This window comes from Hypomesus transpacificus, unplaced genomic scaffold (assembly GCF_021917145.1).
Source record: "Hypomesus transpacificus isolate Combined female unplaced genomic scaffold, fHypTra1 scaffold_321, whole genome shotgun sequence".
NCBI classification, from domain to species: Eukaryota; Metazoa; Chordata; class Actinopteri; order Osmeriformes; family Osmeridae; genus Hypomesus; species Hypomesus transpacificus.
In genome coordinates, this window is record NW_025813849.1 from 35,093 (window position 1) to 63,015 (window position 27,923).

General features: G+C 49.7%; 1 protein-coding gene across 11 annotated transcripts; it reads left to right on the forward strand.

Moving 5' to 3' along the window:
- Positions 1 to 725: 725 nt before the first annotated feature.
- On the forward strand, positions 726 to 26,497 carry ppfibp2a (PPFIA binding protein 2a). 11 transcript variants are annotated; one of them, XM_047016180.1, is made up of 24 exons: positions 726 to 955; positions 3,490 to 3,576; positions 7,211 to 7,324; positions 9,799 to 9,930; positions 12,851 to 13,126; positions 13,554 to 13,646; positions 15,549 to 15,660; positions 15,851 to 15,883; positions 16,514 to 16,575; positions 17,508 to 17,583; positions 18,010 to 18,146; positions 18,348 to 18,421; positions 18,756 to 18,816; positions 19,436 to 19,477; positions 19,679 to 19,901; positions 21,453 to 21,588; positions 22,673 to 22,846; positions 23,228 to 23,378; positions 23,540 to 23,651; positions 23,858 to 23,946; positions 24,075 to 24,197; positions 24,466 to 24,591; positions 25,338 to 25,526; positions 25,813 to 26,496. In XM_047016180.1, exons 1-24 carry the CDS (start codon positions 908 to 910, stop codon positions 26,017 to 26,019), a joined length of 2,877 nt encoding a protein of 958 aa, XP_046872136.1. In that variant the 5' UTR covers positions 726 to 907; the 3' UTR covers positions 26,020 to 26,496. The 11 variants fall into 11 exon arrangements, with proteins under 11 accessions (XP_046872136.1, XP_046872129.1, XP_046872128.1 ...); XM_047016173.1 differs by having other exon boundaries at positions 9,799 to 10,443; positions 24,469 to 24,591; positions 25,813 to 26,490; XM_047016172.1 differs by having other exon boundaries at positions 9,799 to 10,443; positions 25,813 to 26,489.
- The last annotated feature ends 1,426 nt before the right edge of the window (positions 26,498 to 27,923 follow it).

Consider the following 27,923-nt stretch of genomic DNA (forward strand, 5'->3'; position numbering starts at 1 on the left):
CTCTACCTCATCTTCCACTGGCATGCTCTCGTCCTCTACTGCTCTCTCGCTCTCCTCTTCATCCCTTTCTTTGCACACACTGTCCAATCACGCCCTTTAATCACCGCTTTTCTTTTCCCTCTCCCCATTTTCCATTCCCTTCTCCTCATCCTGCTCTGAGCCACATCTGTGACAAGCATGTGCTGCAGAATGTTCTCCTTTTACCAAGCCCCCCCTTCGCCCCTAAAATCAGCCACTCCGAGGGGCACTTCAGACAGAGACGAAAAGAGAGAGAAAAGAAAGTGTTTTAAGTGTGTCTATTTCTGTGTGTAGTTATCGTCAGAGCGAGAAGGGAGCGAGGAGAGGGAGAGACGGCAGGAGAGAGAGGGGGAAGAGAGAGAGAGCGAGAGAGAGAGAGAGAGAGGGAGAGAGAGACTAAAAGAGGGGAGGAGAAGAAAGGGAAGGAGAGGAGCCAGCTGGCATGAGGAGAGTTGCACCGCTGCAGTCTGATTTGAAAGACCGTTTCTCAGCCTGCTTATACTTCAGACCACACAGACCACTCTCCTCACTGCACACTCTACACAGAGAGAGAGAGAGAGAAAGAAAGAGAGCGAGATAGGAGAGGACAGATAGAAGAGGAAAGGAGAGAGAGAGAGGATAGAAAGAGGAGGGATAGAAGGGAGATAGACAGGAGAGAGTGAGAGGAAAGAGAGGAGTAGAGAAGGGGAGGTGAGAGAAGAAGAGCATACCTTGAAGAGAGTGAGAGTTGTAACTTCTCTGTTCTCTCCGTTTAGTTTGGGAAGCTCTCTCTCTCTCTGGCACTCCATTCCGCTTCTCTCAACGCAGAGCTTCATCGCGCTGACGGGAGGAGTTCACCCAAAGTCTCCACAGACAGAACCAACAGTCAGAGTTACAATGGGCCGGGAGAATGGAGTATGAAATAGATTTTCATAAACACTTTGCCTGGATGAAGAAGGTAAGTGGCCGTCTGAGATTTCCCTTTTGTGGCTCCTGTGTGTGACGGCTGCAAGCCTGGCCTGTCATACAGAGACGATAGACGCACGGGAGCTCATGTTGGGCTGTGTGTGGAGAGAGAGATGCCCCGTGTGTGGAGAGAGAGATGCCCCGTGTGTGGAGAGAGAGATGCCCCGTGTGGAGAGAGAGATGCCCCGTGTGTGTGGAGAGAGAGATGCCCCGTGTGGAGAGAGAGATGCCCCGTGTGGAGAGAGAGATGCTCCGTGTGGAGAGAGAGATGCCCCGTGTGTGGAGAGAGAGATGCCCCGTGTGGAGAGAGAGATGCCCCGTGTGGAGAGAGAGATGCCCCGTGTGGAGAGAGAGATGCCCCGTGTAGAGAGAGAGATGCCCCGTGTGGAGAGAGAGATGCCCCGTGTGGAGAGAGAGATGCCCCGTGTGTGGAGAGAGAGGTGCCCCGTGTGGAGAGAGAGATGCCCCGTGTGGAGAGAGAGATGCCCCGTGTGGAGAGAGAGATGCCCCGTGTGGAGAGAGAGATGCCCCGTGTGTAGAGAGAGAGATGCCCCGTGTGGAGAGAGAGATGCCCCGTGTGTGATGATAATGTGTTGGATCACAAAGCACGTCATGTGGTCCGCTGTCTCGGACATCCTTTGAACACGAAACTCCAAAGCTGTTTCATTGCAATAGGATGTCATGCTATTCAACCATATGCATATCAGTGACTGTTGGTTTGTGTTTAATCTGTAAGATCCCAGATGCAAAGAATCATCACATACTCTAAGCCTAAAATGGTTTGTTTGCTCAAAGACAAATGACATTGGTTGTCCACGAACCGTTATCCTGGAGAACGTTGTGATTGGATGGAGAAAAATATGGTCGAAACTACAGACAGCTGATATGGACTCTCCTAATGACCATCAGCCAATCAGAGAAATGAAACCTGCGGCCTCAAGTGATGCATTCTGGGATAGGATAGCTGTCAGGAACGGTCGTGGGCATGTCAGAGTCGAGCGACAGCAACAACTTGTGTCTGACCATCATGTCTTCCCCGGGGGCGCAGAGAGAGCGATCAAACCCCACAAACGTTCTATACCGGTCACGGTTGAGGTCTTGTCCTCCATCTTGTTGTCATTAGGAAGACGCTTTTAGCTCGGGCCAGCTCGGATTCCATCTGGACCTCATTGTTGTGGCTGGAACCAGACCTGCACATGTGATCTGAACAGTGTGTGATTTATCTCTGGATCAGACCAATACCAACCGGTCTGTCAGACTTTGGTTTCCACTCCGATTGGCTACACTTTGTCTGTTGGCATGACAAATAGTGCATGGAAACTGAAGTTGGGGTCTATTCTCCATAACTTTGAGTTGTAAAAGCACATGCAGTGAACTGTGATGTTGGAGTGGTTAGATCAGTTGAGAACCCTTCTGGCTTCATGATATTTCACAATCTACGTCCGCCGTTGGAGAGAGAGAAGCAGAAAGTTTCCAGGGTTAATCTGCATTTCGAAATCATTTGGGCTCATTTGGTTTCCACCGCCACACACCCACATTCCTCGATGAAATTCAAGGGCATCCAAAGAATAAGAATACTAATTTAAAATACGTCCTGATTATACAGCCTGAGTATCTGTAGTCCAGGTGCTCTGGATACAATGTTCAACTGAATGAATTGGATGTAAATGCAGTCGATGGTCTCTGCTATTCAGAGTTTGGAATATGAATTTAGTAACAACATCTTGGTGGGATTAAAATGGGTAACCCTCTTATGGAATTCCTCCAAAGGCCTTTCAGCTTTTCCAACACAGGAGGTTATGTGAAACCAGAGCTTGCTGGCAATGCTTGTGCATATCTGGCCCTGCTTATCTGTGTGTGTGCATTTGTGTCTCTGCTAATGGGTGTGTGTGTGTGTGGTAGTGTTTGTGCATTTGTGTCTCTGCTAATGGGTGTGTGTGTGTGTTAGTGTTTGTGCATTTGTGTCTCTGCTAATGGGTGTGTGTGTGGTAGTGTGTGTATGTTCCCTCTTTGTTCCCTGGCTCCAGTCAAGGCTCGGTTGACCCACTGTGCAGCGGTTGTCTGTTCATAATTTCTCTAACCCTAACCTGACCACTAACTGACCCCTCCTGTTCAGGTGAACGCTAACCTGACCACTAACTGACCCCTCCTGTTCAGGTGAACCCCAACCTGACCACAAACTGACCCCTCCTGTTCAGGTGAACGCTAACCTGACCACTAACTGACCACTCCTGTTCAGGTGAACCCTAACCTGACCACTAACTGACCCCTCCTGTTCAGGTGAACGCTAACCTGACCACAAACTGACCCCTCCTGTTCAGGTGAACCCTAACCTGACCACAAACTGACCCCTCCTGTTCAGGTGAACCCTAACCTGACCACAAACTGACCCCTCCTGTTCAGGTGAACCCCAACCTGACCACTAACTGACCCCTCCTGTTCAGGTGAACCCTAACCTGACCACTAACTGACTACTCCTGTTCAGGTGAATCCTAACCTGACCACAAACTGACCCCTCCTGTTCAGGTGAACCCGCGGTCGCCTGCCAGTAAGGAGACCTACCAGGAGCGCTTGTTACGCTTGGAGGGAGACAAGGAGTCCCTCGTCCTACAGGTAACAGTTTTATTGCCATGGTGTTAGAAAAGTTCAAGATGTAACTGTTATCCTGTATAAGAATGATTCTTTGTTCAGCATTCCTTGTGTGTAGAGAGAGGCCTACCCCCAAATCTGAACTTTGGGTAACACAGGGCATATGCAAACAAGGTGACCTGGGCTGACCACTCTCTCTTACTGGAGAAACCATAAAAGATGTCTGGCCAGGTCTATGCAAGGGAGCCAATAAAAGAAGAGCCATGGGACATTTGCGTGCCTTTATTTTAACCAATGACAGTAAAGAGCAGGGATGCTTAAATAGCTAGCTAGCACAACATGCTAGCAGTCAAACTTTGTAGCACAATGGCGTGTGATGTTTTTGTCTCCTTGTGGGCTGGCCGCAAGCAATAAAGCTTTTTTTAAACACACATGGTAACAATCTCATCTTCCCATGGTAACATACAGGACCTGTACAGCAATGTTTATGTCACATAAGGCCCTATATCCATCAGCTATATCAAACAGTAACCTGTAGAGTATGTATCTAGTATTGTGCATGAGTAGGCACTTTCTGCACATGAATGCAGTGTTTGAGGTTTATCTTCTGTCTTCTACGTCGGCGTGTCAGGAGAAAGAGATCACTGCTGTGTTGTTATTGTGTTACTTCCCTAAGCAGCAATTTCTGTTTTCTCTACTCGTCTAAGACGTTCAGACACAGTTCTACACCTACAGTGCCCTCCAAAAGTATTGGAACAGTGAGGCGAATTCCTTTATTTTTGCTGTAGACTGAAAACATTTGGGCTTGACATCAAATAATGAACGTGAGACCAGAGATCAACGTTTCAGCTTTTATTTCCAGGTATTTACATCAGGATCTGATGCACAACTAAGAAAATATCACATTTTGTTTGAATCCACCCATTTGTCATGTGAGCAAAAGTATTGGAACAGATATACTTAAAACATATTTAAGTGAATAAGACTTAATATTTAGTTGCAAATCCTTTGCTTTCAATAACTGCAGCAAGTCTGTGACCCATTGACGTCACCAAACTTTTGCATTCTTCCTTTTTGATGCTTTCCCAGGCTTTCACTGCAGCCTCTTTCAGTTGTTGTTTGTTTTGTGGGGTTCCTCCCTTCAGTCTCCTCTTAAGCAGGTAAAATGCATGCTCTATAGGGTTTAAGTCTGGAGATTGACTTGGCCAGTCTAATACCTTCCATTTCTTGCCCCTGATAAACTCCTTTGTTGTTTTGGCAGTGTGTTTTGGGTCGTTATCTTGCTGCATGATGAAGGCTCTGCCAATCAGTTTGGTTGCATCTTTCCTTAAATTGGCAGACAAAATGTTTCTGTAGACTTCCGAGTTCATTTTGCTGCTGCCATCATGTGTTACATCCTCAATGAAGATTAATGAGCCCGTCCTAGAAGAAGCCATGCAAGCCCAAGCCATGACATTACCTCCACCGTGTTTCACAGATGAGCTTGTGTGTTTGGGATCATGAGCAGTTCCTTTCTTTCTCCAAACTTTAGCCTTTCCATCACTTTGGTAAAAGTTAATCTTTGTCTCATCAGTCCATAAAACTTTGTCCCAGAATTTTTGAGGTTCATCTCTGTACTTTTTGGCAAATTCCAGCCTGGCCTTCCTATTCTTCTTGCTAATGAGTGGTTTGCATCTTCTGGTGTAGCCCTTGTACTTTTGTTCATGAAGTCTTCTGCGAACAGTAGATAGTGATACCTTCACTCCTGCCATCTGGAGGTTGTTGCTGATCTCACTAACAGTTGTTTTAGGGTCTTTCTTTACAGCTCTCACAATGTTTCTGTCATCAACTGCTGATGTTTTCCTTGGTCTACCTGTTCGACGTCTGTTACTTAGTACACCAGTAGTTTTCTTCTTCTTCAGGACATTCCAAATGGTTGTACTGGCTATGGCCAATGTTTCTGCAATGGCTCTGATTGATTTTCCATCTTCTCTAAGACTCACAATTGCTTGTTTTTCACCCAAAGACAGCGCTCCGGTTTTCATGTTGTTTTCACCTCTGAATACAGTCTGCATAGACAAAACCTATCTTACCCAATCTGAACCTGAGTGTAGACATTCAGTGGTATTTATTGATTGAATAATGTATGTAATAGGACACACCTGGGCAACAAAACACACCTGTCAGTCATATGTTCCAATACTTTTGCTCACGTGACAAATGGGTGGGTTCGAACAAAAAGGTGATATTTTCTAATTTGTGCATCAGATCCTGATGTAAATACCTGGAAATAAAAGCTGAAACGTTGATCTCTGGTTTCACATTCATCGTTTGATGTCAAGCCCAAATGTTTTCAGTCTACAGCAAAAATAAAGGAATTGGCCTCACTGTTCCAATACTTTTGGAGGGCACTGTATATCTGTGTCCTTGTCCCGGTGTTACTAGGTAAAAGACCATTACAAGAGTTGAACTGTGGGCAAGGCATTTTCGCTTCTAAAATAACATGCCCACAGTTCAACTCTAACAATATACTGTCATCAGCTACCGTCTCCATTGCATGGGTGTTGAGATCCGCCTGACCCATACAATAGAGAGGGAGGCATTGAGCTCCACTGAACCCACTGTGGAGAACATGAACCTGGGCTGGGAGAACCGGACACCTGGCCCCTTGGTGCCCTCTCTGATCACAAACTCATATCACGTCTCAGAGCAGGTCACTTCACCGGAGCAGGGAGGTGTGTGTGTGGAACAGGGAGGTGTGTGTGTGTGGAGTAGAGAGGTGTGTGTGTGGAGTAGATAGGTGTGTGTGGGAGTGTGGTTTTGCAATACTCTGTAGTGAGGTTGTGGTTTTGTTAATTTTGCAGGGTTGGACAAGTGTTGCAATGGTGGTGATTGTTTGTTTTAGGATAATATTGCTTCACAGTGTTTTGGTGTGTGTGTGTGTGTATGCCTGCTGTGTTTCTCAGAGTCGCTGAGTTAGGGCCATTCCCTCTGTCAAGTGCAGGCCTGTTTCCTGGTACACACCTAGGTGTATGTGTGAGCCTGTTAATTGTTGTCTGCTTGTAACTCAGGTGTCACATACCCAGCCACATTCCACCACTAAACATTTATGTGATTGGCCGTTCAAACCCTGTGTGGCTACAGTGATTGGCTGGAGACTAATTATTTTTCGCACCACTTTATATTTAACCTGGATACTGCAGACCTGATCTAGGCAGCTAGTCCACCTTCTGAAGGACAAAGGATTCATTCAACGTGAGAAGGGAAATATTTGCACTGTATAATCTGGCACCGGGAAGGGTGTATCAACAGCGGTGTAAACACGCAGTCAAGTGCATGAAGGAGAAGGTAGTGGGTGAAGGGAAGTGGGGAAAGTGCATTGCTCTGACCCTGGGGGGTGAGGAATGGAGGAGGGTGGGGGGTGAGGAATGGAGGAGGGTGGAGTGGGAGGAGGGTGGGGGGTGGAATGTTTAGGGGTCAGGTGGGGTCAGGATGGTTATATTGGCTTTTGTGTCCAACGTCTTGTATTGATATTATTTCTGTCTTTGTCTCACCTAACTCCCACACACCACACACACACTCACACACACACTCAATCACTCACTCACGCACGCACCCCACCCCCACACACCAAAAACGCACACACACCACACACACACACACACACACACACACACAGGTGAGCGTGCTCACGGACCAGGTGGAAGCTCAAGGCGTGAAGATCAGTGATCTGGAGAACTGCTTGGAGGAACACCAGCTCAAACTGAACTCTACTGAAGAGATGCTGCAACAGGTACAGCACGTCTACTGATACCACATCAGCTCTCTCTCTTTCACTCAGCCTTTATCTCTCTCTACTATATACTCTCCATATCTCTCTATCACTGTTTATCTCTGTCTCTATCTCTTTCCAACTTTATCTCTCTCTCTCTCTCACCCTAGCCCCCCCCTCTCTTTTTTCCATCTATATGGCTGTCTCTCTTTCTAACACTCTCTCCCCCTCTCTGTATCTCTATTTCTCTCAACAACTCATCATCTTTTATGTATGACCAGAACGCGGAGCAGCCAGTGGGCATCAGATCTTTACTCAAAGCTGCTATCTGTTTAATGAGCTCTGGGAGAACTTAAGAGTACTTCCAGGTTGTGTGTCTGCTGTTGGGAGACAGGATGTGGGCAGAGCAGTAGATGGGAGAGGGTCCGTCTCCCAGACTGTCTGTCCGAGGCTCCTGGTTCTTCCCAGGAGGAAATTCCTGCACAGAATTCCAGTGTGCCTGAGGCCTCGATCACCGTGACAACCCAAATATTTTGGGGGAGGGGGGGGGGGGGGGGGTGGGGGTGGCTGGTTCACGTCCAGGAGTGAGGCTTGGAGAGACGATTTGGTTCTGTTTCTGGTTCTGTTGTGTTCTGAGCAGGGTTGGACTGTCTCGTCTGGTCAGCACACAACCTCTCCAGCCCAGACCTGAGCTGTGTTTTCCACAGTATGGTCTGCCTGTCTGCCTGTCTGCCTGTCTGTCTCTCTGCCTGTCTGTCTGCCTGCCTGCCTGTCTGCCTGTCTGTCTCACTGTGTCTGCCTGCCTGTCTGCCTGTCTGCCTGTCTGTCTCTCTGCCTGTCTGTCTGCCTGTCTGTCTCTCTGCCTGTCTGTCTGCCTGTCTGCCTGCCTTTCTGTCTGTCTCTCTGTGTTTGTCTCTGTCTTTCTGTCAGTTAGTCTTTGTCTGTTAGTCTTTGTCTGTTAGTCTTTGTCTGTTAGTCTTTATGTCTGTTAGTCTGCCAGATCAGTTGATCACAAGACCATGCCTCCTACCAGAGTAAGAGAGAGAGAGAAAGAGAAAGTGAGAGAAAGAGAGAGGTTCAGAAAGCAACGGAGGGAGGGAGGGAGGGAGAGAGGGAGAGAGGGAGAGAGGGAGAGAGGGAGGGAGGGAGGGAGAGGGAGGGAGGGGGTAGTAGTAAGGGAGGGACTCAGCGGGAGAGAGGGAGTGCCGTGTGTTAGCTGGGAGGTGTGTGTCCACGTCTCTCTGAGGTAGAAGTCAGGATGTGAGAATGTTCTTTCAAACTCCTAATGACGGAGACACTGGGCACTACGTAGCCATGACAGCACTACAGAACAGGCTTGATTTGTCAGCAGGACCTCTGGCTTCTTAAAGGTAGGATCTTCCTTTTGTCATTATAGTCATTACGAAGACAACTGCCAGGCGACTTGAGACAGAGCTTGACTGCTGTATGATCAATCCATCTCTTCATATCTGTGTTGGCTTCACTGCAGCCTGATTACTCCCTGAGCAGAGCAAGCTGTTCCAAAGGGCACGGTTGGGTTTTATGGAGACGTGGTCATTATGAGGCTTTGGACTTGAGCCGCAAATCTCTTCCTAGTGACACAACTAATATTTTCCATGTGCTCCCCCAGAAATACTCTGAAGCTGTTTTTCTGAAAATCTTTTTTTTTTTGTGCGAACGCAATACTGGGCCTGCTCAGACAGCGCGCTGCTCCTCACTAAGTGGTTTTACACCTGCCCGCAAATCAACTCAATTAGAAACAGGATCTGTGTGTTTGTGTGGTTTGGCTGGCTCTGGAGGTCTGGAGTTGTGAGCTGGCACCTTAGCAGCTGTGGGCAGAGAAGGCATGATGGGATCTCTGTTCTGGCAGGGGCTGCAGCCCAGGGTGTGACTGACAACACTTTACACAGATAAATAAAAACGTAAACACGCACCAGCTGATCGTGACGCCGCTCACTCTTTGTTCCTGGAGTGGTTCTTCCTCCTTCTCTCCCTCCCTCCCTCCCTCCCTCCCTCCCTCCCTCCCTCCCTCCCTCCCTCCCTCCCTCCCTCCCTCCCTCCCTTCCTCTCTCCGTCTCTCTCCCTCCCTCTCTCTGTCTCCCTCTGTCCTGCTCTGTCTTTTTCTCCCCCTCTGTCCATCGTTCCTTCTCGTGTGTGTCTAAGTGTCAGACAGAGAGAGAGACTGTGACAGAGGCAGTATAAATAGGGTTCAGAGCCTGTGTATATTTAGCTGCTTCAACAGCACTCACAAACCAGAACGTTTATCTGTAGACCGGACAGTCACACCGAAGTTACAAGGTAGCTGCTTCAGTCTTACCTTTGTGTGTGTGTGTGCATGTGTGTATGTTTGGGAAAGACAGGGAAAGTTTTGTATTGTGTCTGCCTTCTGTACTTTTGTTTTGATAAAAACACATGTATGCATGTGTGGATATGGGAATGTTTCTGTGTGTTTCTGTGTGTCTGTGTGTGTGTGTGTGTTTGTGTCCGGTGGACAGGAGCTTCACAGGAGAACTTCCTTGGAGAGCCAGAAACTGGAGCTGCTGGGCCAGGTGTCCTACCTGAAGATCCAGCTGTCCGACATGGACAGCAGACACACCCAGGGAGTAGAGAGACAGCACAAAGCTGAGGTAAGGGACATGGACAGCAGACACACCCAGGGAGTAGAGAGACAGCACAAAGCTGAGGTAAGGGACATGGACAGTAGACACACCCAGGGAGTAGAGAGACAGCACAAAGCTGAGGTAAGGGACATGGACAGCAGACACACCCAGGGAGTAGAGAGACAGCACAAAGCTGAGGTAAGGGACATGGACAGCAGACACACCCAGGGAGTAGAGAGACAGCACAAAGCTGAGGTAAGGGACATGGACAGCAGACACACCCAGGGAGTAGAGAGACAGCACAAAGCTGAGGTAAGGGACATGGACAGCAGACACACCCAGGGAGTAGAGAGACAGCACAAAGCTGAGGTAAGGGACATGGACAGCAGACACACCCAGGGAGTAGAGAGACAGCACAAAGCTGAGGTAAGGGACATGGACAGTAGACACAGCCAGGGAGTAGAGAGACAGCACAAAGCTGAGGTAAGGGACATGGACAGCAGACACACCCAGGGAGTAGAGAGACAGCACAAAGCTGAGGTAAGGGACATGGACCATACACATGCTAGTCACGTAGCTAGTCATGCTAGCACATAGCTGGTCCCTTTAGCACATAGCTAGTCATATTAGCACATTGCTAGTCACGTTAGCATAGCTACAGTTGAAAAAGAAGATGATCACCCTGCTCTTCCTGAACATGGCTGATCACTCTGATCTAATAGTCTTCCCTGCTTCTCCTGAACATGGCTGATCACTCTGTGATCTACTAGTCTTCCCTGCTTCTCCTGAACATGGCTGATCACTTGGTGATCTAATATTCTTCCCTGCTCCTCCTGAACATGGCTGATCACTCTGTGATCTACTAGTCTTCCCTGCTCCTCCTGAACATGGCTGATCACTCTGTGATTTACTAGTCTTCCCTGCTCCTCCTGAACATGGCTGATCAGGAAAGGAGTCCTGACTCAGTTGGTGTTCTCAGTCTTGACTGTGTATTTGCTTAAAGCCAGTGTTGTACTCGCGCACGCACACACGCACCACCAGTTTGACCTCCAAAACCACAAGAAAAAGAGAAATGTTCAGGCTGGAACTGTTACAAATGGTGATAGAGTAATGTGTGTAATTACAATCCAAACACAGCATGTGAAAGAGGCTTTGTGCTCCTGGGGCAAGCACAGTATGGTACAGGTGGAGGTTGGAAGGCCAGTGTTATACTTGGGCACACACACACACTCACATATATACACACAAACACACGCACACTGACACACATATATACATACACACATATATACACGTACATACAAATGTGTACATAGATACACACACACACACACACACAGCCACCACTTGTGTGACTACCCAAGCAGTGCTGGGTAAAGGTGAGTGTGTTAAGGTTTCAGCCTCTTGTCCGGTCTGGAGTCAGTGGTCTGGGTGCATGACTGGAGCCTTTGTGAGGGCAGGATGGGAGGGAGGGCCCGGCTGTCGAAACAAGGGCACCCCTCCAAATACCCCTGTACTCTCAGCATGGTAACACTTTCTCTAGACGGGAAATGGTGTTTCCTAGGCACTTCCTAGACTTGAAGGGGAGCGGGGGATGTTGGAGGTTTGAGTAACGTGAGGTGGTTTCCTGCTGTGTTGTTGGAACAGAGTGCTTCAACAGTTCCACTCTTCCCGCTTTCTTAGACACACACAAACACGGCACGAAAATACACACACACACACACACTTTGACACTCCCTGCAAGCGTTCCTGCTGTGGTCCCACTAAGCCTCTAGTTAAATATAGAGACGGAGGCACCCAGTATCATCTGTCACATCCTCTATACTGGAACGCCATGCAAGACTTCCTCTGCTCACAGTCCACACATAACTTTACTCCTGTTTACTCTGTCTCCATCTCTCTCTGTCTCCATCTCTCTCTCTCTCTCTCTCTCTCTCTCTCTCTCTCTCTCTCTCTCTCTCTCTCTCTCCCTCCTTTTTCTTTCAATCTCTTTCCTTCCCCTTGTTTCCTCTCTCTCCCCCTCTACCTGTCCCTCTTCCTCTCTCTCTCAAACCCCTCTGTCTCTTCCCCCTTTCTCCCTAGACAGTAATACCTCTCTCTCCACTTCTTTCTCTACCCATCTCTCCCTCTCACACTGTTTCTCTCTTTCTGTCTCTCCCTTTCTTCACAAGAACATGGTCTGTACTGCATTCCAATGGAAGGCTTTTCTGTAATTGTGTGCTGTAACAGTGGTATGGTAATGAAGCGGGGTATAATAACTTCCCATTATAACTGCTTCATCTATCTTCATAGTGGGCCTGAGATTCCTGGAGGTGACGCAGGGAATTTAGCTGTGAATTACGATTGTGGAAAACGATCCACACAGGAACCAAATGTACTTTCACAAGTGATGTGATTCACGCTTTTTTGACGTTTTCAAACTAGGTCAGGCCGTGCGGGTTGTGTTTACCCTGGCCACAGGAAGTGACAGCTCAGCTCCAGAGTCGGACCCACACAGCGACTGACAAACCACACACATACGAACAAACCACAGCAGCCTCACTTCCATGGGAACTTCAGTGTCTCGTTTGGTTCTTAAAGGGACAGTTCCCTCAAAGTAAAGCTTCATTCATAACAATACCGGTCACAGGGTACACGCAGACAGACAGACAGTCAGACAGACATACACATTGCTTAATTCTTCACTCATTATCTCTCTTCCTGTCTTTCTTTTCTCTGTCCTGTCCTGTCCTGTCTGTCTGTCTGTCTATGCCTGCCTGTCTGTCTGTCTGTCTGTCTGTCTATGCCTGCCTGTCTGTCTATCTATGCCTGCCTGTCTGCCTGTCTGTCTGTCTGTCTGTCTGTCTGTCTGTCTGTCTGTCTGTCTGTCTGTCTATGTCTGTCTGTCTATGCCTGCCTGTCTGCCTGTCTGCATGTCTGTCTTTATGCATGTCTGTCTATCCGTCAGAGTGTGGTGAACCTCATTAGCGAACTGCAGGAGCAGATGTGTAGAATTCAGCAGGAGATCCAGTTCAGGATCCAGGAGAAACACACCCAGGAGCTCCAGGCCCACACTGGGCCCACGGAGGCCTCAACCCCAGACCAGGGGCTCGCCTGGGACAGTAGCCCAGAGGAGGGCCATGTCAGCGGGCTGCAGGAGGCTCCAGACAGGCCGGATGTGTCGTCAGGCCTGGGCCAGGGTAGCTCAGAGGCCGGGGAGCAGGGCCACAGTGGAGGAGAGAGAGTAGGCAGAGCCTGCATGTCGTTACCTGGCCTAACCCACACAACCTCTCATGCCAGCTTGTGTTGGACATCCCCAGAGATCCTGACAGATCACTAAACACAACCAAACCTTAAAACACCTGTGTTTCGACGTCATGTGTTTAGGATTGTGCTGAGCATGTCCGGTTGTGTTAACTTCATTGTGTTGTGTAGAGTTCTGTGTCACCCTTTCGGCACCTTGTTGTTTAAAGAGCTTCAGATAAATGTGGTATTTAGTTGCAGTGTTGTGAGGTACCGTGTTCACCTGTCCAGCATACTGCACACCTTATTCATTAACTCTTTATCAATGGCGAATATTAGGTGTGTGAGTACGTGTGTGTATTAATGTGTGTGTGTACGGCCTGCATGTTCGTGTGTGTGTGTGTTTCCCTGCATGGCTGTGTCCTCAGGTGCTATGTCAGGAGCTGAGGACCCTGAAGGAGAAGGTAGAGGTGTTGGAGGAACAGAAGCACCTGTATGAGAGGAGACTGAAGACAACCAAGGTGAGAGGAGGAGAGGTGCATTCACAGTAGAGCAGAGGAGAGGAGAGGTGCATTCACAGTAGAGCAGAGGAGAGGAGAGGTGCATTCACAGTAGAGCAGAGGAGAGGTGCATTCACAGTAGAGTAGAGGAGAGGTGCATTCACAGTAGAGGAGAGGAGAGGTGCATTCACAGTAGAGCAGAGGAGAGGTGCATTCACAGTAGAGGAGAGGAGAGGTGCATTCACAGTAGAGGAGAGGAGAGGTGCATTCACAGTAGAGGAGAGGTGCATTCACAGTGGAGCAGAGGAGAGGAGAGGTGCATTCACAGTAGAGCAGAGGAGAGGAGAGATCCATTCACAGTAGAGGAGAGGAGAGGTGCATTCACAGTAGAGCAGAGGAGAGGAGAGGTGCATTCACAGTAGAGCAGAGGAGAGGTGCATTCACAGTAGAGGAGAGGAGAGGTGCATTCACAGTAGAGCAGAGGAGAGGAGAGGTGCATTCACAGTAGAGGAGAGGAGAGGTGCATTCACAGTAGAGCAGAGGAGAGGAGAGGTGCATTCACAGTAGAGCAGAGGAGAGGTGCATTCACAGTAGAGGAGAGGAGAGGTGCATTCACAGTAGAGGAGAGGAGAGGTGCATTCACAGTAGAGGAGAGGAGAGGTGCATTCACAGTAGAGCAGAGGAGAGGAGAGGTGCATTCACAGTAGAGGAGAGGAGAGGTGCATTCACAGTAGAGCAGAGGAGAGGTGCATTCACAGTAGAGCAGAGGAGAGGAGAGGTGCATTCACAGTAGAGCAGAGGAGAGGTGCATTCACAGTAGAGCAGAGGAGAGGAGAGCAGATGTGTAGAGTAGAGAGGAGCGTAGAATAGAGTAGACTGGAGTCATATCTTACCTGTTTGGACCGCACCAGTAGATCCCAGATTTGCAGCTTCCAGATTTCCTGAACACTGTCCAGGCCTGCACAGCTGCCATGAGTCGCTGATCCTCACACACACTCTCACATTCTCAAAGGCTGTTTACTTTACAAATCGGTAGATGATTTTCTTAGTAGAAATAGATTTAATGACAGCAGACTGCCTTCTCTCTGCTGCTGTGTACCTTGGCACTAACCCTAGGTATGGCTCTTTAGGTCTCTTTCTGCTGTCCTCGCTCTCTCCTTCTCTCTCACTCCCTCTTTACCCCCCCCTCTCTCTCTCTCTGTCTCTCTCTCTCTCGCTCTCTCGCTCTCTCTCTGTCTCTCTCTATCTCTATCTCTCTCGCTCTCTCTCTGTCTCTCTCTCTCTCTATCCCTTGACCCAAGCTTTTGTCCACTTCATCCTATTATCAGTCCTATGTAGTAGCATGCCCCACACCTCCACCCCTCCACCACTCCACCCCTCTACCCATCCCTCCCCACCCAGCCCACTCTTCCTGGTGGTACGTTCTCCAGCCTTCATCAGCCAGTGGTTTTCACCCCATCACATCTGCTTTCCTCTCATACTGGCTCTCTGAAATGTGTGTTCCAAGCCTGCCCTCACAAGTATTTTCGAGTTGCAGTGCTTTGCTGTGGTTGTGTCATAGTGTGTTTTATAGAGAAACATAGGCTGCTGTGGAAAAACCATCTAGTTGGGTCAAGCTGTAAGACAGCTTTCAAGTTCAAACACAAGACATGTGTGCTGCAATGTGTGTTTGTTTATGTTTACGTGAGCGTATTTTTAAGTCCCAGCCACTTTTGATGTTTTTTTTCTCTCTGTCTCTTCCTCCCTCCCTCCCTCCCTCCCTCCCCCCCCCCCCCCCCCTCTCTCTCTCTCTCTCTCTCTCTCTCTATCTCTCTCTGTGTCTGTCTCTCTCTCTGTCCCTCTCTCTGTCTCTCTCTCTCTCTGTCTCTCTCTGTGCATGAGTGTGTGTGTAATGTGTGTGTGTGTGTGTGTGTCTAATCTCAGGCCCAGATCGTGGACCTCCAGCAGCTTCTGCTCAGTAAGAATGCAGAGATCGACAGTCTTCACAGCCAACTGTTGTCCCGCCCCTCCCTGGTCACCGAGGGCTGGGAGAGAGGTAGGCCCCGCCCCCCTGAGCCAGACACTTCCTGTCTCACCCTAGTGAGGGTTCACCCTCAGCTATTAACATGTGAAGATGTGGACGACTGTGTGTGTGTGAGTGAGTTTGTGTGTGCATTTGTGCGTGTGTGTGTGTGGTGTCTAATGGCCGTCTCTCTGTCTCTCCATCTTGCATCACTCACTCTTAGAGGAGATGTACAGGAGAAGGCTGAACAACAAACGTAAGCCTCATCACTAACCACCTCCTCACCTCCTACCTCCTCACCTCCTACCTCCTCACCTTCCACCTCCACACCTCCTACCTCCTCACCTACTACCTTCTCACCTCCTCCCTCCTCACCTTCTCATCTCCTCATCTCCTACCTCCTCAACTCCTCACCTGCTACCCTCTCACCTCCTCATCTCCTCATCTCCTCACCTCCTCAACTCCTCACCTACTACCTTCTCACTTCCTCATCTCCTCACCTCTTACCTCCTCACCTCCATCTATCTTCTCCTTGCTGGTCTTCATCTTCCACCAGCTGGGCATCTTTGTGTGGGTCTCCATCTCTCCTTCTGGAACTGCTGTGAACGTTAACTCCCTCTTCCTCCCCTGGCTCCTCTCCTTCTCCTCCCTTCTCACATTCAGTATCTCCTTCTTATTCCATCCTTATTTGATCTATCTCCTTCTCCTCCTCTCCTCCATGTCTTCCTCTCCTCTCCTCCTCACCTCCATGTCCTCCTCTCATCCATTCTTACTCCTTTCCACCTTTCCTCCTGTCCCACTCCACGGGTCATCTGAGTCTGAGATCTATGTGCAACATGATATCCCATCTGTGTACATTTATCTATTTATCTATTTCTATCTTCAGACCAGGAACTTCAGAGGCTTAGAACTGGCATGGAGTCCTTGCTAGCTGCCAACGATGAAAAGGTGAGTTACCATGGCAGCCAAACAGCCCTGTTAGTCTTTAGCCCAGATGTAAACTGACTAGACTGATTGAACATTCAGCTGGACGGTGTCATTGGCTTAGAACGGCTCCAGACTGTTTATAGAAGCTTGTGTTGTTGGCATGTATAGAGCCTGACCATCATCGTTTTAGAGGACAGCTGGCTGGATGGGGCTAAATGGCCAAGCGGCATACCTCAATACCTCCTCTCCTTCTTCTGTGACCCCCCCCTCACCACCAGCAGCATGTGGAGCACAGGGGAGCCTGTGTATTATTGCAGTCTCGCAGAAGGAATCTTGGATCTTTGAGGACACACAGACATGGGCGAACATGTGTGCCACACACACAAAAACACACACACTCGCAGACAAACGCACGCACATGCACACACACACACACAGATGTGCATGCACACACACGCACACACACACATACATAAACACACGCACACTGAGGTCAATTATTTCAGGCAAAACCACACTTAAGTTCTCCTAGGTCTGCCAGACCTAATTTAGCAGTTAGCTCCATCAGAAGAGACGGTCCCAAAGCCAGGCTCAGAGCAGCACTTCACACACAGGGTCTTCTGAAAGAGCCACCACAGCTCATGTTCCCAGCTGGGCTCAACACTGACTCCACCCAGCCCAACTGCCCTCAACACTGACTCCTCCCAGCTCAGCCTTTAATGTAAAGTACACACACATAACATGTGTGTAAATAGTATATTAGTTAGTCATGCTAAAAGGCACCTTTCCATAACCTTTAATAGCTATTATATCATAGTTCAAAGCAACTCTTCAATCATGATTCTAAGTAACTGTGAAAACATGGGCAATTAAATTAACTACCATGTAGTTATGATGTTAAATGGTAATTAATGTAACCTTCATATAAAGTGTTTCCAAACAATGTGTTTCAGGATCGCAGGATCGAGGAACTGACCCTCCTGTTGAGCCAGCGTCAACAGTTCAGAGAGATCTCCACGTCCAGGCATGGTAACCACACGTCCAGCCCTCTTCTCCATCCCTCCATCTCTCCATCCCTCCTCCTTTCCATCTCTCCTCTCCATCCCTCCATCTCTCCTCTCCATCCCTCCATCTCTCCTCTCCATCCCTCTATCTCTCCATCCCTCCATCTCTCCATCTCTCCTCTCCATCCCTCCATCTCTACATCCTTCCATCTCTCTTCTCCATCCCTCCATCTCTCTTCTCCATCCCTCCATCTCTCCTCTCCATCCCTCCTCTCCATACCTCCTCCTCTCCATCTCTGCTCTCCATCCCTCCATCGCTCCTCTCCATCCCTCCTCCTCTCCATCTCTCCTCTACATCCCTCCATCTCTCCTCTCCATCTCTCCTCTCCATCCCTCCTCTCCATCTCTCCTCCTCTCCACTCTTAATAACACAACTGTGTCTTTGCTCTAGCCCCGCCTCCGGCCTCGCCCCCTGCTATCCCTGTGTCCAATCAGAGGACGCCGTCCAGCAGCAGTGAGGAGGAGGAGCAGGGCGCCATGACGACGGCTCTGTCCACCGACTCCCCGTCCAGCAGCCTGAAGTCTGAGGTGAAGGGGGGGGTGAGGCTTGGGGGGTGGGGGGGGGGGGGTAAGGGGGGGGTGTTAGGCTCGGGGGGTGACGTAGGTGTGGAGCGGGAGGGAGATTGGAAGGAGGGGGTAAAAAAATAAGAGGAGGAAGGAGTGAAGGGGAGGAGGAGGGGAGAGGGTTGAGATCACCCACATTGAGGTGTTTGTTTCGTCTGTCCTCAGTCCCAGCTGTCCTCCAGCAGCTCCTCCCCACAGCTGCGGTCCTCGCTCTCCCCTCACAAAGACCCCCGCTCCAGGTAAGAAGCATTGACCACGGACGTACCCACAGACTGGGAAGTAACAAAGTACAAATATTTTCGAAAAGTGTTTTTTTGATTGAAAAAGGTTGGAAAAAAATTGTAAAAAAAAGTGTTGTATGTGAAAAATATGTTTTAGCTTTTTTTAAGGTTGGGAAAACAAATTCAAAAAAAAAATAAAAAATGGATGAGGACTTTACTGCACTCTGCTCTGCTTTACTTTACTCTGGTTTAGGCTTCTCTGTTCTCCTCTCTCACTGTGTGTGTGTGTGTGTTGTGTTGTGTGTGTGTTGTGTGCTGGGTAAACGTCAACATCAAATGTTTGTTTCCTCAGGCCACAGCCCCTGCTTCTCTCCAGCAGCATGAACGACCTGCAGAATGGACCCTCTCAGAAGGTAACCCTTCTCTCATCACCTCTGTCTCAGTCCTTCTGCTGTGATCCAGCACATCTCTCTCTCTCTGAACCAGAACCTTTCCTCCGCTTCACCTCCCTCTCTTTCTACTCTACCTCCCTGTAGCCTGTGGTAGAGAGCTCCCTATTCGCCCACGCTTCGCCTGAGGTACTCTTATTTCCATACGTGATGTTTTCTTCCCAATCCGCTCGGCTCTTTCAGTGTGTGTTGTATGTTGTGTACACCCGGAACCAAATACCCTTTTCTGCATATTTCGTAAACACGTGTTGATCCTGTGTCAGATGTGTGGACTGTGTTGCTCCTGTATCAGATGTGTGGACTGTGTTGCTCCTGTATCAGATGTGTGGACTGTGTTGATCCTGTGTCAGATGTGTGGACTGTGTTGCTCCTGTGTCAGATGTGTGGACTGTGTTGCTCCTGTGTTGCTCCTGTGTCAGATGTGAGGACTGTGTTGATCCTGTATCTGATGTGTGGACTGTGTTGATCCTGTGTTGCTCCTGTATCAGATGTGTGGACTGTGTTGATCCTGTATCTGATGTGTGGACTGTGTTGATCCTGTGTTGCTCCTGTATCAGATGTGTGGACTGTGTTGCTTCCCCAGACCCAGCAGGTGGAGGGCAGGTGTTCCACGTTGCCTGTGAAGGTTAGTTTGTTTGTTGTTTGTTTGTATTCAAGTCATTGAGATGTTTTTGTTTAGTCTGAAGAATGGTTTATTTTTTGTTTACCTATAGTGTCCCTTGACTCTGTTAGTTAACAGTATGCACTTCTGATCCGGGATCTGCTGCTATAGTTAATACCATCTGCTGAATAACGTGAATAACATGAATAACGTGTGGAACGTCAGGTGTCACTCACCGAGCACAACGGAGACACCAGCGAGGCCAGCGAGGCCAGCGAGGCCAGCGAGGCCAGCGAGGCCAGGGAGGCCAGGGATACTGCAGACAGCACAGAGGCCAGAGAGGTTGGGGATACTGCAGACAGCACAGAGGCCAGAGAGGTTGGGGATACCATCGACGCTCAGAGCCAGAGATCTCCAGCTACGAGTGAGGATGGAGACTCCATCCAGAGTAAGCTTTACGTAACACTAAACATCCAGAGTAAGCTTTACGTAACACTAAACATTCAGAGTAAGCTTTACGTAACGTTAAACTTTTGCTCACATATTTATACCACAATGACTTAGAATCATGACTACTTTGAATTATGATAAAATAGCTATAAAAAGCAATGGAAATACACCTTTTAGCATGACCATATACATCCTAATATACCATGTACACGTGTTGTCTGTGTGTAGTTGACATGAGAGGCTGGGCAGCATGGTATGTGCGTCGGTAGAGTCAGGGTCCTGGTGGTCCTCTCTCTGATCCTGGACCTCAGACTGAGCCCAGCCCAGGTCCTGGTGGTCCTCTCTCTGATCCTGGACCTCAGACTGAGCCCAGCCCAGGTCCTGGTGGTCCTCTCTCTGATCCTGGACCTCAGACTGAGCCCAGCCCAGGTCCTGGTGGTCCTCTCTCTGATCCTGGACCTCAGACTGAGCCCAGCCCAGGTCCTGGTGGTCCTCTCTCTGATCCTGGACCTCAGACTGAGCCCAGCCCAGGTCCTGGTGGTCCTCTCTCTGATCCTGGACCTCAGACTGAGCCCAGCCCAGGTCCTGGTGGTCCTCTCTCTGATCCTGGACCTCAGACTGAGCCCAGCCCAGGTCCTGGTGGTCCTCTCTCTGATCCTGGACCTCAGACTGAGCCCAGCCCAGGTCCTGGTGGTCCTCTCTCTGATCCTGGACCTCAGACTGAGCCCAGCCCAGGGTTATTCCTGCCTTAGACCCAGACCACACTCAGTCACAGCCCCACCCTCCCTCTCTCTGCCCCACCCTCCCTCTCTCTAACCCACCACCCTCACCCTGACCCCACCCTCACCCTGACCCCACCCTCCCTCTCTCTAACGCACCACACTCACTCCCCGCCCCACCCCTAGTCTCTCTGATTGACCATGCTCACCCTAACCCCACCCTCCCTCTCTGATTGACCACACTCACTCCCCGCCCCACCCCTAGTCTCTCTGATTGACCATGCTCACCCTAACCCCACCCTCCCTCTCTGATTGACCATGCTCACCCTAACCCCACCCTCCCTCTCTGATTGACCATGCTCACCCTAACCCCACCCTCCCTCTCTGATTGACCACACTCCCACACCCCACCCTATCCCGCTGAAAATAGGGAGGATGAGAGAGCCACGGTGACCGTGGCTTCCACAATCTGTATGTAGCACCACCCAGTGGTCATAGTCATGCATTACATGTCTCCCCATGACCCATTGAGAATGAGTCGAACAATTTTGATTTTGATATAGTCATCAGCATTTTGCCTTTTCAAATGTTTATTGAAATATAAGAATCTCAACTGTCTTACTGTGTTAGTTATTTAAATATGACACCATCAGCTAATAACTCGTTCCAAGGGTTGGAATTACTTGCGACCAACACTCCAAACCCCCAAAATGATAGCCCCTGTGAAACACAGCTCCACTTGACCCCACAGTCGCAGGATAAAGTGTCAAGCCACTGATCAGACCTGTACTCTCTCTCTCTCTCTTTCTCCGTCTCTCCGCTCTGCGAAGGAAAGACTGAGAAGACAGGAAGTGTCCCGCCCTCTGACTCCTCCCCCCAGTCCTCGGGGGCGGAGTCAGGCCAGCGGTTGGTGGGCTCTCCGGAACACCTGAAGAACAACAGGAGCATCAGGAAGCTGTGGGGGAAGTGAGTCAGCACAAGTACACGCTACCTGTTTACAGGTACACACTGCCTGTTTACAGGTACACACTGCCTGCCTACTGTACAGGTACACACTACCTGTCTACTGTACAGGTACACACTACCTGTGTACAGGTACACGCTACCTGCCTACAGGTACACACTACCTGTCTACAGGTACACACTACCTGTGTACAGGTACACGCTACCTGCCTACTGGTACACACTACCTGTCTACAGGTACACACTACCTGCCTACTGTACAGGTACACACTACCTGCCTACTGTACAGGTACACACTACCTGTCTACAGGTATACACTACCTGTGTACAGGTACACGCTACCTGCCTACTGGTACACACTACCTGTCTACAGGTACACACTACCTGCCTACTGTACAGGTACACACTACCTGCCTACTGTACAAGTACACACTACCTGTCTACAGGTACACACTACCTGCCTACTGTACAGGTACACACTACCTGCCTACTGTACAGGTACACACTACCTGTCTACAGGTATACACTACCTGTGTACAGGTACACGCTACCTGCCTACAGGTACACACTACCTGTCTACAGGTACACACTACCTGCCTACAGGTACACGCTACCTGCCTACAGGTACACACTACCTGTCTACAGGTACACACTACCTGCCTACAGGTACACACTACCTGCCTACTGGTACACACTACCTGTCTACAGGTACACACTACCTGCCTACTGTACAGGTACACACTACCTGCCTACTGTACAAGTACACACTACCTGTCTACAGGTACACACTACCTGCCTACAGGTACACACTACCTGCCTACAGGTACACGCTACCTGTCTACAGGTACACGCTACCTGTCTACAGGTACACGCTACCTGTCTACAGGTACACACTACCTGTCTACAGGTACACACTACCTGCCTACAGGTACACGCTACCTGTCTACAGGTACACGCTACCTGTCTACAGGTACATGCTACCTGCCTACAGGTACACGCTACCTGTCTACAGGTACACACTACCTGTCTACAGGTACACACTACTCTCTCTTTACCTCTCATTTTCCCTCACCACCCTTCCCCCCAGGCTGAGGAGGACCCAGTCGGGGGGGCTCCAGTCGGGGGGGCTCCAGTCGGGGGGGCTCCAGTCGGGGGGGCTCCAGTCAGTGGACCAGGACCAGAGCCAGTTCAGAAGGGGGGGTCTGCGGGCCACGGCAGGGCCCAGGCTGACGAGGAGCCCAGGATCTACCAGAGCAGTACGGTAAAGACATGGTTCTACCAGAGCAGTACGGTAAAGACATGGTTCTACCAGAGCAGTACGGTAAAGACATGGTTCTACCAGAGCAGTACGGTAAAGACATGGTTCTACCAGAGCAGTACGGTAAAGACATGGTTCTACCAGAGCAGTACGGTAAAGACATGGTTCTACCAGAGCAGTACGGTAAAGACATGGTTCTACCAGAGCAGTACGGTAAAGACATGGTTCTGGGCTGCATGGAGAAGGGGCTAACAGCAACAACAAGAGCAGGATATTTAATTGAACTGTAAAACAATTAACTTTCCTAAAAGCATGATCTTCAAAGGTCATTCTTGTCACACAGACAGACTGATGGGTGTGTGTTTTCTGTCATGTGTACCTCAGTGATGTCAACACTCCGTTCTGCCAGTGGAGCAGAGAGCAGGTGTGCGGCTGGCTGGAGGACTGTGGCCTGGGCCAGTACGTCAACCTGACCAGGCAGTGGGTGGAGAACGGCCAGACACTGCTGTCTGCGACGCCCCAGGACTTTGAGAAGGTCAGGAAGTGGATGACAGCTGGTTAACACGTCCTGGCGATCACGTACAGTACTGTGCAAAGGACTGAGGCCCCAAGAAATGTGTATACATGCTTACGTGCCTCTGTGTGTGTTAACGTGTGTGTGTTAATGTGTGTGTGTGTGTGTGTGTGAGAGAGCAGGAGATGGGAATGAAGCATGCCCTCCACAGGAAAAAGCTGCAGCTGGCTTTGACCTCCCTCAGCAGCAGGGTGGTGGAGAAGTCCTCCGAGCTGGACTACATCTGGGTCACACGTACGTTCACAGCTAACCCACCTTACCTCACCTCACCTCACTTCCCCCCACCTCACCTCCCCCTCACCTCACCGCTACAAAAACCTCTCCAATCTACACTTCATTCGGCCACTTCTTTAAGGCCCATTTAGTTGCCTACCTTCACCACCAAACTTAGCCAAGACCCAGACAATTGAAATGCTGACTGAGGTGAAATTCCTTTCCAGGCTGGTTGGATGACATTGGGCTCCCTCAGTACAAAGACCAGTTCCACGAGGGCAGAGTGGATGGAAGGATGATCCAGTATCTCACTGTGGTAAGACTTTAGTAGTCGATCCCAGAGCAGAACGAAAATAATATGAATATAAAAGTGCAGTCAGTGTTCACACTCAACTTTTGACGTGTGTTTGTGTGTATGCGTGTGTGTCCGTTCTGTTCCTCCAGAACGACCTCTTGACCCTAAAGGTCACTAGTCAGCTCCACCACCTCAGCATCAAGTGTGCCATTCACGTCCTCCACGTCAACAAGTTCAACCCCCACTGCCTCCGCCGCAGGCCTGGGGAGGAGGTGAGGGGGGAGATGAAGGCTGGGAGGGGCAGGGTGAGGAGAGGGAGGGAGGGGCAGGGTGAGGAGAGGGAGGGAGGGGCAGGGTGAGGAGAGGGAGGGGCAGGGTGAGGAGAGGGAGGGAGGGGCAGGGTGAGGAGAGGGAGGGAGGGGCAGGGTGAGGAGAGGGAGGGAGGGGCAGGGTGAGGAGAGGGAGGGAGGGAGGAGAGAGGGTGGCAGGAAGAGATGAGTGGTTCATAGTCTTGTGTCTGGTGTGTGTGTTGCCCCCCAGAAGCAGCCCTCTCCCTCGGAGGTGGTGCAGTGGTCCAACCACCGGGTGATGGAGTGGCTGCGGGCAGTGGAGCTGGCGGAGTACGCCCCCAACCTGAGGGGCAGCGGGGTACACGGGGGGCTCATCGTGAGTGTCTCTCTCCTCAACACCACCCTGCACCCTCTGTCCTCAACACCACCCTGCACCCTCTGTCCTCAACACCACCCTGCACCCTCTGTCCTCAACACCACCCTGCACCCTCTGTCCTCAACACCACCCTGCACCATCTCTCCTCAACACCACCCTGCACCCTCTGTCCTCAACACCACCCTGCACCCTCTGTCCTCAACACCACCCTGCACCCTCTGTCCTCAACACCACCCTGCACCCTCTGTCCTCAACACCACCCTGCACCATCTCTCCTCAACACCACCCTGCACCCTCTGTCCTCAACACCACCCTGCACCCTCTGTCCTCAACACCACCCTGCACCATCTCTTATTACAGTAGAAGACTCAGGTTACAAGTCATTCATTCAGAAGACGGTCAGATTAGAATGTTAGTATTTGATCTGTTTTTGTTTGGGAGGGAAAATAGTTTTTTAGCTGGATCTTAAATCTGAATCTCATCTGAACCTTTTCTGAATCTGAATGAGAATCTGAACCTGATCAGAACCTGAATCTCAACCTGATCTGAATATGCACGGTACGCTCACATTTCCTTATATGCAGCTATGTAATACAGAGACACACCACAGAGACTCTCTCTCTCAACACTCCTATCCACCGTGTGTCCACACCTTCCTACCCCCCCCCCCCCCCCCCCCTATTACCTTCCTCCCTTCTCCCCTCCTCCGCTGGTAAGCTCCAACTCTCTCCCGTCTCCCCGTCCAGATTCTGGAGCCTCGTTTCAGCTCAGAGACCCTGGCCCTTCTCCTCAACATCCCTCCTCAGAAGACGCTGCTCCGTCGCCACCTGGCCTCGGCCTTCTCCCTCCTGGTGGGGCCCCAAGCCTCCCTGGAGAAGAGGGAGTATGCCAACGCCACCGGCCACGTGCCCCTCACCACCACCGCCAAAGTCAAGGTATGACCGCCGCCCAGAGATTTGATGTTTTACGCACTTTAGGTATTTGAGGGAGGAGAAAGGGAGGAAAACAGAAGAGGGAGGGAGGTGGAGGGAGATGGAGGGAGGGTGAGAGATGGAGGGAGGTGGAGGGAGGAAGGTGGAGGGAGGGAGGGAGAAAGATGGAGGGAGGCAGATGGAGGCAGATGGAGGGAGCTGGAGGGAGGGAGAGAGATGGAGGGAGGGAGATAGGGAGGGAGATAGGGAGAAGAAGAAGGAGCATTTACTGGTCTGTCTGTCTTTCCAGCCCAAGAAGCTGGGCTTCAACCACTTCAGCCACCTGAGGAAGAGGAGACCTGACGAGACAGAGGACTACATCTGTCCCATAGACACAGGAGCACTTGTTGTCTCTAACGGGGTCTCCCCACGGCCATACACAGGCCTTAGGGGCCTCAGCCCCATCCTGGACCGGGACACAGATGTGAGACAGGAGCAGGTGGGGACTAAGACTTGAAACTGACCCTCCTTCCAACCAATGACTGCCAAGCTCACAGCTTCCTAACCCTACCCCCCACCCCGACATGCCAGTGCAAAACACGTGCACCACTGATTACTCCCTGAATCGAGGTGCTGAATTTGCGATTCACGGGAGAATCAAACGTGTAGATTTCGCCTTTCGATGCTCTCAAACAGTGATTTGCTGGAAGCGCTGTAATGATGATGAGAGCTGGTCATTGGTTACTTGCTTCATCCTTGATCCATCTGATTGCGTCGACATGGTGATTTACCTGAAACGAGCTCTAACAGTTTATTTTTGAAGGTCGCTCTCTGCATTCCTCCTGAAATGGGACGATGAACTCACTCTGCTTAAGATTCTTCCAGTAGCACTTTCCCACCCCAACCTGTCCCTCCCCCTAGTGTTCCTGATGTTAACCTCCCCCAAACCTCCCCCCAGTGTTCCTGATGTTAACCTCCCCCAAACCTCCCCCTAGTCATCCTGATGTTAACCTCCCCCTGCCCCTCCCCCAAGTCATCCTGATGTTAACCTCCCCCTGCCCCTCCCCCTAGTGTTCCTGATGTCAACCTCCCCCAAGTCATCCTAATGTTAACCTCCCCCTGCCCCTCCCCCTAGTGTTCCTGATGTCAACCTCCCCCAAGTCATCCTGATGTTAACCTCCCCCTGCAGTGTTTAGTTTGACTGTCTCTGCTTTGCTATAGTGTATTACTTGCTTTCCGATGCCAATTCAAAATCCAGATCATTGTTATATGCTTTGTTGTGATCATCATGTACTGTTATATTTTAGTTGTTTCCGCACGTCTGAGTTCCCGTGCGGAAACTGATTTTACTCATTTATTTTTAAATGTATAATCAAATACTGTATATGTTGTTTGGTACTCATCTTATTTATTGCTCACCCACCTGAATGGCTCATTTCCAGTCGGAAAAATCCACTGTTCTCCGGGCGTTTTAGTTGAACGCAAGCTAAGTGTTTTCACTCGCCAAGCCTCTCACCAAGGTCCTTAATTCATTCACATTCAAACTATTGAATAAATCCCTGTGATATGACATGTTATATGTCCCTAGGATGTGGTTACATGTTCTGTATCAAATGTATCAGGCTAGGGTGGCTATACTGTTAACTCTGCTGTCATGGGGATCTTCATCCCTCCAGTGTAGAGAAACGACTCTTTGACCACCACCATCATCATGATCATCATCACCACCACCAGAGATGTTGCTATGGTTATGGAGGTCCGAGAATCAATCCATCATCTGCACTTTTCATCCAGACTCCAGATGTACAAGCTTTCAGACTGATCCAGAACTGACCTCTAGTGGTGGAAAATTAAACTTGTTTAAACCCAGTGTATACTTGCTGTTATTCTTTTGATACTTAACTTTCTGTTTGACTTGTTAATACCTTGTGATGCTGAATAGGAACATGTGTAGGCCTATATTATAATAATGTTTAAATACTATGTCACGGTCTGTGTGTCCTCTTGTAGTCGCTCTGAAAACTTCCTCGGCGGACGTGGCAGGCTATTCGCAGTCATACTGCCAGCACCACTCATGGTAGAAAGTACATACATTTTTAGGGTGTGCTTATATATATTCTATATTCAGGGCTGCCAACTTTTCTCAAAACCTTTTTTCGCGGCTACTTGTTTGGCGTTGCCTTTTCAGCGTGAGATATACAAGGTGTGGCGTGAGAGCGTGAGAAATGGTTGAAATGCGTGTGTCACGGCGAAACCATGAGTTGGCAGCTCTGTATATTCTATAAATATTCGATATACTCTCTTACATATTATTTTCCCACCCCAAGTAATCCCTGAATTTTTGCAATGTCGATGTGCGTATTTTTCCAAAAGCGTTGCTTACTTTTAGTTTTTTTTTTGTGGCAAAAATTGCGTTTACCA